Source organism: Phyllostomus discolor, chromosome 13 (assembly GCF_004126475.2).
Source record: "Phyllostomus discolor isolate MPI-MPIP mPhyDis1 chromosome 13, mPhyDis1.pri.v3, whole genome shotgun sequence".
In the NCBI taxonomy this organism is placed as follows: Eukaryota; Metazoa; Chordata; class Mammalia; order Chiroptera; family Phyllostomidae; genus Phyllostomus; species Phyllostomus discolor.
The window spans coordinates 3872182-3882105 of NC_040915.2; the positions used below are offsets into that span (position 1 = coordinate 3872182).

Consider the following 9924-nt stretch of genomic DNA (forward strand, 5'->3'; position numbering starts at 1 on the left):
TGTTGCCCCAATAAATTAAATAAAAAGGAAAAAGATAAAACATTACATTTTTAAAAAAGATTTTATTTATTTATTTTTAGGGAAGAAAGGGGGGGGGGAGAGAGAGAGACATCAATGTGCGGTTGCTGGGGGTTATGGCCTGCAACCCAGGAATGTACCCTGGCTGGGAATCGAACCTGGGACACTTTGGTTCCCAGCCCGCGCTCAATCCACTGAGCTACGCCAGCCAGGGAAAACATTACATTTTTATTGACAGAATTAAAAACTTTATTTTAAGGACACTAAATCTGAATTTCATAGAACTTATGTGTCATGAAATACTTTTGATTTTAAAAAACCATCTAAAATATAAAAACCTGTTTTTGTTCAAGGGTCATACACAATCAGGCAACTGGCCAGATCTGGGCCATGGGCCATAGTTTGCCAACCCCTGGCAAACTCTGCTGTCCAAGGCAGTGGCCACTGACCACATTGGCTACTGAACCCTTGAAAGGTATCTGGCCCAAATTGGATGTGCTATAAGTATAAAGTCTACGATAGATTTCAAAGACAGTGCAAAAAAAACCCCAAGTAAAATAATTTTCTATGTTGATTACATGTTGAAATTTTAATATTTTGGATAGATTGCACTAAATATTTTAAAGTTAATTCACCTGTTTTTTAAAACGATTTTTATTTATTTTTAGAGAGGGGGAGGGAGGGAGAAAGGGGGAGAAATGTCAGTGTGAGAGAGAAACATCTGTCAATTGCCTCTTGTATGTGCCCCATTTGGGGATGGAACCTATAACCCAGGATGCCAAAATGTGCCCTGACCAGGGCTGAACTGGTGACCATTCACTTTGCGGGACAATGCCCAACCAACTGAGCCACACCAGTCAGGGCTCACCTGTTTGTTTTGACCTTTTTATTAATTGTCTAATACTTTATGAGAAAATGTTAAATTATACACGTGTTTGCATTTCTGGCTTACATCGTATTTCAGTTGTATAGCCCAGCTTGTGACTGAAGCTTGGGGGAGCAGGTATTTGGAGGGGGGCCTCTGGGAGATGATTAGGTCATGAGGGTGGAGCCCTCATGAATGGGACTAGTGCTCTTATAAAAGGGACCCTAGCCAGCACCCTCACCTCTTCTGACACTGAGAGAAGACAGTTGTGTATGAACCAGGAAGTAGGCTCTTACCAGAAACCAAGCCTGTCGATGCCTTGATCTTGGACTTTCCAGGCTCCAGAACTGTGAGAAGTAGTGTTTGTTTATAAGCTTCCCAGTTTTTATAGTATTTTGTTACAGCAGCTTGAATGGACTAAAACACTCCCCTTCTCTGACCTTTGGTTTCCCTCTCTGTTAATGAGGGGTTTGAACTTGACCTTTGAAAGTGATCATCTCTTGATCCTTTTCTAGCCATTAGGGACTAATGTACTAGAAGACTCGGATGAAATAGACTACTGCTGGAGGTGGGTGTGACCAGGAAGCGAGGAGGTTGTCACCTGCAAGTGGGATGGTCTTCTCCTTGAGAGAGGCAGACGCTGTTTGCCTACCACTTGCCCCACTTTCCTTGCCAGGCCTGGCATTCAAGCCCTTCACCTGGTGGTTCTGGTCCAACTTTCCAGCCTTACTGCCCATCTTGCCCCACGCATGGAGTGGGGGTCATAACCACACATGGATGCTGTTCTGCCCACTCCCCCTCCTTAGTGTCTCATTGACCTTCTTTTCCATCCCCACCACTGGACTGTCGCTGCCCCAGTATTCACTGACTTCCTGTTTCCTGTGAATAAAAGGAACTCCTTATTGGCGTGTAAAGCCCTGGCCCAGCAACACCGTCTCAGCTCCTCTGTCATGTGGGGCTACTTAGAGTTCCCCGAACAGTCTATGCTTTCTCCGCCTGTCCCCCTTCTCCCCCATCTCTGACTGGAGAGCCCCCAGTCAGTCAGGGCAGCCCAGGTGCCTGTCTGTCCTGTGAGAAGGCTTATCCTTCCCACCTACCTCTACAGCTGGGTCCAGTGCCTTTCACAGGTCCCTGTCCTCCTGGCCCCCCGATAGAACATTCATCTCACCATTTGGCAAGCCGGTTCAGGTCCAGGGCAGGGGTGGCTTCTGATGGTGGGGCCAGTGGGTTATCCAGGACAGGCGCTTGGTGACGTGCCCTGAAAGGCTGGCTGGCTGAAGGAAAGCTTTCCTCCAGTGTCTCCCTTCGGTGTCATTAACATGCAGTTGTTGAAAGCCTATTGCGGTGAAGCCTTGGCACACAATTTGTCTTTGCCTTCCTTTGCAAGCAGCTAAGCCCATTTTTTCTGTCTTTCAAAATTTTTTTTATTTTTCATTTTATTTTTTAAGATTTTATTTATTTTTAGAGAGAGGGGAAGGGAAGGAGAAAGAGAGGGAGAGAAACATCAAAGTATGGCTGCATCCCATGTGCCCTTTCACTGGGGACTCTGCCTGCAACCCAGGCATGTGCCCTGACTGGGTATCGAACTGGTGACCCTTTGGTTCACAGGCCGGCACTCAATCCACTGAGCCACACCAGCCAGGGCTTTTTCTTTTTAAATCCTCGCCCGAGGATATGTTTATTGATTTTTGAGAAAGAGAAAGAGAAACATTGATCAGTTGCCTCCTGCACATGCTCTGACCAGGGACCAAACCTGTAACCTGGGTATGTGTCCCGACCAGATATTGAACCTGCAACCTTTTGGTGTACGAGATAATGCTCCAACCCAGCCAGGGCTGAGCTCACTTCTTAGTGACCCTTGTAGTAAGGCGAGGCCACACGACAGCGTTCTTGCCAGTTGTGAGTGGAAGTGGAGTATGCCCCTTCCAGGCCTGGGCCATGAATACTCCCACACTAGTTCCTCCCCACACGTTTCCTCTGCCAGGTGTGTGCATATGACAAGGCCAAGGGGATGGTGGAGCCACAAGGTGGGTCCTGAAATGACCACGTGGAGGACAGCCACCTCTCTGGCTTGAGCACCCACCATGTACTGGTATCTTTAAGGAATAATCTTCTACAGTGTTTAGATCCGTTTGATGCCACCCTGGCTGATACTCATGTCATCCCAACCTGAGGGCAGAGTAATGAAGGCACATTCTGGCTTAGATGGCAGGTTGAATAGGGGAGGTGAGGGAGAGAGCTGACCCACCCACGTTCTGGCTGGCACAAGTGGCTAGATGGTTGAGGCATTCATTCTCTGTGGCCATGAACCCTGGCAGAAGGTCTGGGCTCTTGGGACAAGCTGAGATTGAGGTACCTTGATGGCAATTCAGTAGCGATAGTTATGCCTGAGGGCTTAGAGCTCAGGAAACTGTCCTGAGGGGTGTGGATGCGTGTGAATAAATTAGTGAAGCATGGGCTTGTTGTGGAACCATAAACTGAGATCCTAACCCACAACCTGAAGAGCCTCCAGGGCTGAAACTTGAGGGGCACTGCTGCCTCTCAGAGGGGAGCTGGACATTTGTTTTACAGCCTTTTCTGCCACCTGGTGTGCAGCAGTGGGTCCTAAATCTGCCCCTCCGCCAGTGCCCAGTGCCCAGAATGCTTTATAACAGTGAGAGGCCAGCCCCAGGGGCCTAGGAATGTGAAGTTTTAAAAGCTGTGAAGGGGACTGTGACATGAAGCCAGACGGCACCTATCTGTGCTGTGGCCAGTGTCGGCAGCCTCGTGGGCTCCTGAGGAGACTGGGAGTGTTAGGTCTGTGCCTGAAGCACATTCAGTTGAGTCTGATTCCAGAAGGGTGTCCTGGGCTCTCTGATTTGCCTCTGTTGGGCAGAGGCTGCCTTTGAGACTCAAACTTGGCATAAGCGGCTGTCGCAAGAATGTGACCTTGGGGTGGGGGCCCACCAGCTGGTAGAGCTTCTCCAGAACTTCCAGGTCTGTTTTGAGGGTTGATTTGAGACACATAGGGGAGCTCGGTAGGGGAGGAGTCTTCCCTTGGATGCTTCTACGGTTACCACTGGTAGTTGTCCCAGCGGCTCTCATTTCTACCTGCGACCTGCCAGCCACTTGGCACACCTTCTCCGATCCCTGCCTCAGGGCAGAGGCGGGTGTTGTCATTCGTGTTTAAAATGAAGAAGCTGAGCTTCATAGAGGCCTAGTTCAGGACTGACACCTCAGATGTTTTCCATCAATGAAAATGAGTTTAGGGGCCCAGAAGTAAGATGATAAGACCTTGTGGGGGCTGGGCTGAGCAGGGTGGCACTTGCCACACCAGCTCCTGTGGACAAGTGGGACTGTGTCATTTAACAATTTTCCAAAAGTAAGTGGAAATAGAACATTTTTCTCTTTTTTTTATTGTTCAAGTACAGTTGTCTCCATTTTCACCCCACCACCCCAACCATTCCCACTTCCCACCCCTTTGGCTTTGTCCATGGGTCCTTTATACATGTTCCTTGATGATCCTGCCCCCTTTTCCCCCATTGTCCTTTCCCCCCTCCCCTCTGGTCACTCTCAGTTTGTTTTTTATTTTTATGTCTCTGGTTATATTTTGCTTGCTTGCTTGTTTTGTTGATTAGGTTCCACTTACAGGTGAGATCATATGGTATTTGTCTTTCACTGCCTGGCTTATTTCACTTAGCATAATGCTCTCCAGATCCATCCATGCTGTTGGAAAGGGTAGGAACTCCTTCTTTCTTTTCTGCTGTGTAGTATTCCATTGTGGGAAATAGAACATTTTATCATACTTCATAAATGTTGGCAAATAATTTAAGATGTTGAAAACACGGTGGGTCAAGCAAGCACCTCTGAGTCAGGTTTGGCCCATAAGGAACCAGTTTGTAACCCTAGGTGAAGGGATCTTTTATTCATTCTGCAGGTGTTGGGGTGCCTGCTGGAGGCATCGGGGTAAAGGGGACAGACCTGGTGCAGGATCTCATTGGCCTGTGTCAGTATTGTGTGATCTACACTCTTAGAGGAGCACTTCCTTGGTGTATCACCGAGAACTTTTGGAGGAAGTGGAAATCTGATGGATGTTGTACTAGTCCACTAGGGCTGCCGTAACAAAGCACCACTAGATGGGTGGTATACAACCACAGAAGTTGATTGTCTCACAGTTCTGGAGGCCAGAAGTCCAACGTCAAGGTGTCAGCCGGGTCACGTGCTCCCTCTGCAGGCTCTAGGGGAGAATCTGTTCCTTGTCTCCCTCCTAACTTCTGGTGTTCTGGTGTTCCTTGATGTTTGCTGGTGCTATGGTCTGTGTCCCCTTAAATTTGTATGTTAAAACTCTAATCCCCAAGGTAATGGTATTTGGAGGTGGGGCCTTTGGGAGGCAATTAGGTTTAGATGAGGTCATGGGTGTAGGGGCCTCGTGATGGGATTGGTGAGTGTGAGCAGAGGCCAGGGAGAGCTCCCTTCTCTTCCCTGCCTGCCAAGTGAGGACACGGTGAAAAGATGGCCATCTGCAAACCAGGAAACAAGTCCTCACCAGACACCAGATCTGCCAGTGCCTTGAGGACTTCCCAGCCTCCAGAACTGTGAGAAGTAAATGTTTGTTGCTTAAGCCACCCAGTCTAGGGTAATCTGTAAGAACAGGCCGAATTGACTAGGACACTGGGCTTGTAGATGCATCACTCCAGTCTCTGCCTCCGTTATTGCATGACGTTCTCCTTGTATACACAAGGCTCTGGGTGTCTTCTCTTCCTAGTAGGTGCCAGTCTAAGAGCCCACCTTATTCCAGATTGACCTCGTGTTCATTACATCTGCAAAGACTCTCTTGCCAAGTAAGGTCATATGCACAGGTTCCAGGAGTTAGGACTTGAACATATTTTTGGGGGGCTACACAGTTCAACCTACAACAGATCTGTAGAGTAGGCAAATGAAATGTGGGAAAGAGCATTCCAGGTAAAGGGAACAGCAGGTGAAAAGGCATCTCTAGAGGCAAAAGGGTACAGTTGAGTTCCAGGAAATAAAAGGAATCAGCACAGCTGGAGTGAAGTGTGGGCATAAGCTGCAGCGGAGGGGGGGCGGGGGGGGGGGTGGCCCAGCCAGGCCTACAAGCCATGTGGAACGGTCAGGCTTGGCGAGGCTGCAATTAGAGACAAACCCCAAATCTTAGCAGATTCCTTTCTCGTTCATGTCAAGTGTGACATGGGCTGAACAGCTCTTCATAATGGAGGCCATCAGAACATAGGGTCTCCAGGGGAAGGGAGGTCTGGGGGAGGCCCTGGCCTCCACTGACCAGGCCCAGAGTGACCCTTCCACTCACAGACCACACAGCAAGGGGGTCCAGCCGAGCTGGGGGTGGATTTCCATCACTGCCAACTGTTTCACTGGTATTCAGGGTTAGGATTTCATTCTCAGAGCAGCGGGAAGCCAGCCAGGGTTTTCACACAGCGTGTGACAGTTTTAGAAAGTTTCCTCTGGCTGGAGCCAGAGTCAGCCCTGAAGTGGGGGAGCTGGAGCTCGTGGAGCTGAGTGGGAAGTGGCTGAGGTGGGAGCTGGCCACCATCACAGCATGTTTGTAGTTAACTCCTGCAGCTTCCACCTTGTAGGCTCAGCCAAAAAAAAAAAAGTGAGAAAAATCAATTCAGGTAATTTTAAAAACTCTGAAAGTGCATTTTGTGCCTGTCCTCTTTATGCTAGACTGATGGTTGTACATGTTCTTACACATTTATTGCCCTACAGCCTGAATGCTCAAAACCAGGGGACTGTACTGGACATTCTCTGGGCCTCTTAAGTGACTTTCAGTGGTAGTTGGGTTCGTTGCTGATTCGAGAACCTCATTGTCATGGAAGATGCCCTGTCCCCTAGGTCTATAGCTGGGACCCAATAACAAGAGTGGAGATCTTTGTGTCAAAGGGACTTTCTGGTGCTTGCAACATCCCAGGGCCCTGCCTCTCTCAGAAACACCCCTGGATGCAATATAAAAACATTCTGGGCCAAAACTTACCCTGCACTGGTCTGCAGTCCTTTGTAGTTTATAATGTGTTTACTGAGCCATTACTTCATTTGAGCTTCAGAATAATTAAATATGACACAGGATCTAATTCAGACCAAGTTACTCAGGAGCTCCGAGACCCCTTGTCCTATACCAGCCAAGAACCCTGGAAACAATGTGGAGTTGGAAGTGCTGGCTTTGTGACCAGTTTTAGATGTGTGATTTCAGCATTTTCCTGTATAAATTATGGATAAGTACACACAAATTATTTTGAAGCCCCAATCAAGCCATGTTGGTGAGAGCATTTTGCAAGCTGTGAAACATGGTCTGAATGTTGTTATCCTCGGACTTGACATGTCATTAAAAGTGTTTCCCAAGTTGTGCTAAAGGAATCCACGTGAACAAGGACAGATTAAGTGAATTTGTGTCCCCAGGAGTTAGGTTCTGTGACTGCATTTAGACTATTTAACTTTGAACTTAGGTAATCACTTGAATTATCTTCATTGTGGGGTTCTGGATTTCACTGCAAGCCTTACTGGCAGATCAATACATGACTAAGGTTTTATGGATATGTCAATTCCAGTGTTGGAACCTAGCCTGAAGTGGTCAGGTGGGCCTTGTAGTTGAAGCAGAGGGCATTTGATCGTGTAGGGGTTGGTGCCCCAGCTCTAGTTGATTGATACCTTGGGGGGAGTGCAGTGCTGTGTGGCCAGATCTTCAGATTTTCTAATGTCGATTATTTTTTGCGATTGTAAAATTGTCACATTTTTCATTCTCATGGCAACTCCTTGGCTGGTTGGATAAGGGAGTACGCTTTGGCCCCAGGCTCTGGACTTCGGTGTCCTCATTTACAAATTGGTGATGGTACCTCTTTTAACAGGGCTGTTAGGAGACCAGATGAGAAAGTAGACTGCTTAGTCCACCACACTGGGCCTGGCTGCAGGAATCTCGCAGGGAAACTGTCAGCTACTTGTTTCCCGTTGCTATTAGTAATCCTCAGGCTTCCGAGGTTGTGATCTAGGTCTATTTGGGACTCTTCACCCACATATGGAATCACAGGATTATGCAGGCCTTTCGAATTTGGTTGCCAAGGAGATAATATTAAGGGGTTTTGTATATAAGAAAGAGACCGCCGCCCCCCCCCCCCCCCGATGATTTCCTGTTAGTGGTATATTTTTCTTAAAAACTAAATTTCAGCAAAAATAAGTGAACTAAGCGAATTTTTTTTTTAAGCAACCAAAAGTATAAACGCGGTGCTAATCGTCAAAGTGGTGTTCGGCGACCTAAGACTGGGGAACAACCATGGTTCTACCGTTTCTCCCGCCACAACCTGGTCACTACGGTTGGCACAAGATCCGCGGAGGACTCCTCCCCCAGCCCGCTTCTTGCTAGTGTGGGAGGCGGCAGAAAGGGCGCGAGCGCGGGGCTCTGAGGGGACCAAGGTCAAAGGGGAGGGCGGGTTGCGTCGCAATCCCTCGAGCTTGCCTGGGGGACCCTACGCGCCGGATCTCATCCGCCCGGGCTCTGTCACTGCCAGCCGGACGGCCTTGGTTTGTACGACTTTACGAGCCCACTTTCCTTTTCTGGGAAATGGGAGTGGCCGCGGCTGTCAAAGCTGGGACTGGGGGCGCTGGAACGAGAGACTGCGGCCTGACAGGACAGAGAGTACGACTAGGGCCTCACGGCCTACGACAAGACCATTTTCCAATTCGGCAACGCTCCGCAGGGCCCAGGCTCGCGCGGGTTCTAAAATGAGGACAAAAGCCCGCCCGGCTCTAGCGTTTCGCGCGCCGACGAGGCCAATGGGACGCCGGCGCCGCGTTGAATGACGGGAAGGCGCAGCCAATGAGCATGCGTCTTGTTGCGAAGTGGACCCCGGCTCCGGAATTATAAAGAGCGCCACGAGTCGGTATTGTCAGGCGGCGGCGCTGCGCGGGCCCGGTCGAGACTTGGTCGGTGGGTTCCGTGCAGCGGTGGTCGAGAAGGAGCGCGCGAGGTTGCGGCGGCTCCGTCAGCGGAGGAGGGGAAGCCGGGCAGCGCGAGCTTGAACGCGGCCGAGCCCGCCGCACCTTCCCGGCGGGTGGGGACGAACGGGCCTCGCGGCCTCACCGGCGGCGAGGTGAGCGGCCGGGCCCGCGGGCGGCGGGCGGCAGGCGGGAGCCGCTCGGGCCTGACGTGCTGTGGCCGCTCTTTGCAGGAGCCGCTGCGCCCCGGTCTAACATGTCGGAAGCGGGTGAGGAGCAGCTAATGGAGACGACGGGTGCCACCGAGAACGGGCATGAGGCCGCCCCCGAAGGCGAGTCGCCGGCCGGGCCCGGCACCGGGACCGCAGCGGGCGCTGGAGGCGGGAGTGCGGCTCCCCCGGCCGTGAACCAGACCAGCGCCGAAGGCGACCAGATCAACGCCAGCAGGACCGAGGACGACGCAGGGTAGGTGCGGCCCCGGGCCGACCGGCCGCCGCCTTTGTTCCGGGGCCGCCTTTTGTTGGCGCCACGCGGCGGGGGGAGGGGCGGGCGGCCGGGGCCTGCTCGGGCCAGAGGACCGGTCCTCCGCACCTGTCTGTTGCGTCGCCGCTCGCGCTGGAGTTTGCAGGAGTTTGTTGGGTCGACTTTGGCGCCGCCTCGGGGCCTCTCGCGCGGGGCCGGGGACGGGCCGGCGTCCGGAAGGGGCGTGCGCTGGGACCCGCGGCGGAGCGGGTCTGGGCCGCGCGGGGCCTGCGTGGGCGGAGTTGGCGCGCGCCCGTGCCGCGTCCTCCTCCTCCTCCGCCTCCTGCCGAGGGCGGAGTTACGGTCCCTGCACCCGGAAGCCGCGAGTTCTTGAGAGCGAGTTTTCGGAGGTGGCGAAGGCTGGCAGGGACGATGGTCTTTTGATACGTGGTTGTTAACACAAATTGCTTCAGTTGTGATCGCTCAGAGCCTGTACCCCTGGCCAGGGTGTCCTTCCTTTCCCTTGCCCGGTCTGGGGGTGCTGTCTCCTAAAGCTTTGTTAGGATCAAGGTTGACATTGGGAGGGTAGTGGACATTTAACACCTTCCAAAAGTAGAGCCCTTAAGATTCAAGGGGTA

At 51.4% G+C, this 9924-nt stretch overlaps 1 protein-coding gene across 10 annotated transcripts in view; it reads left to right on the top strand.

The window, feature by feature from the left end:
* The window catches only part of HNRNPAB (heterogeneous nuclear ribonucleoprotein A/B), a 28424-nt gene that overhangs the window by 9893 nt on the left and 8607 nt on the right, over positions 1–9924 (top strand). For 8 of the 10 annotated variants that reach the window (XM_036014057.1, XM_036014058.1, XM_036014063.1 and 5 more), the window contains exon 2: positions 9058–9289. In XM_036014057.1, coding sequence (XP_035869950.1) covers positions 9081–9289 — 209 coding nt within the window. In that variant the 5' untranslated portion in view covers positions 9058–9080. Of the gene's footprint in view, positions 1–8593; positions 8980–9057; positions 9290–9924 lie in introns of those variants that run through there. The other 2 variants (XM_036014060.1, XM_036014059.1) reach the window with 2 other exon arrangements.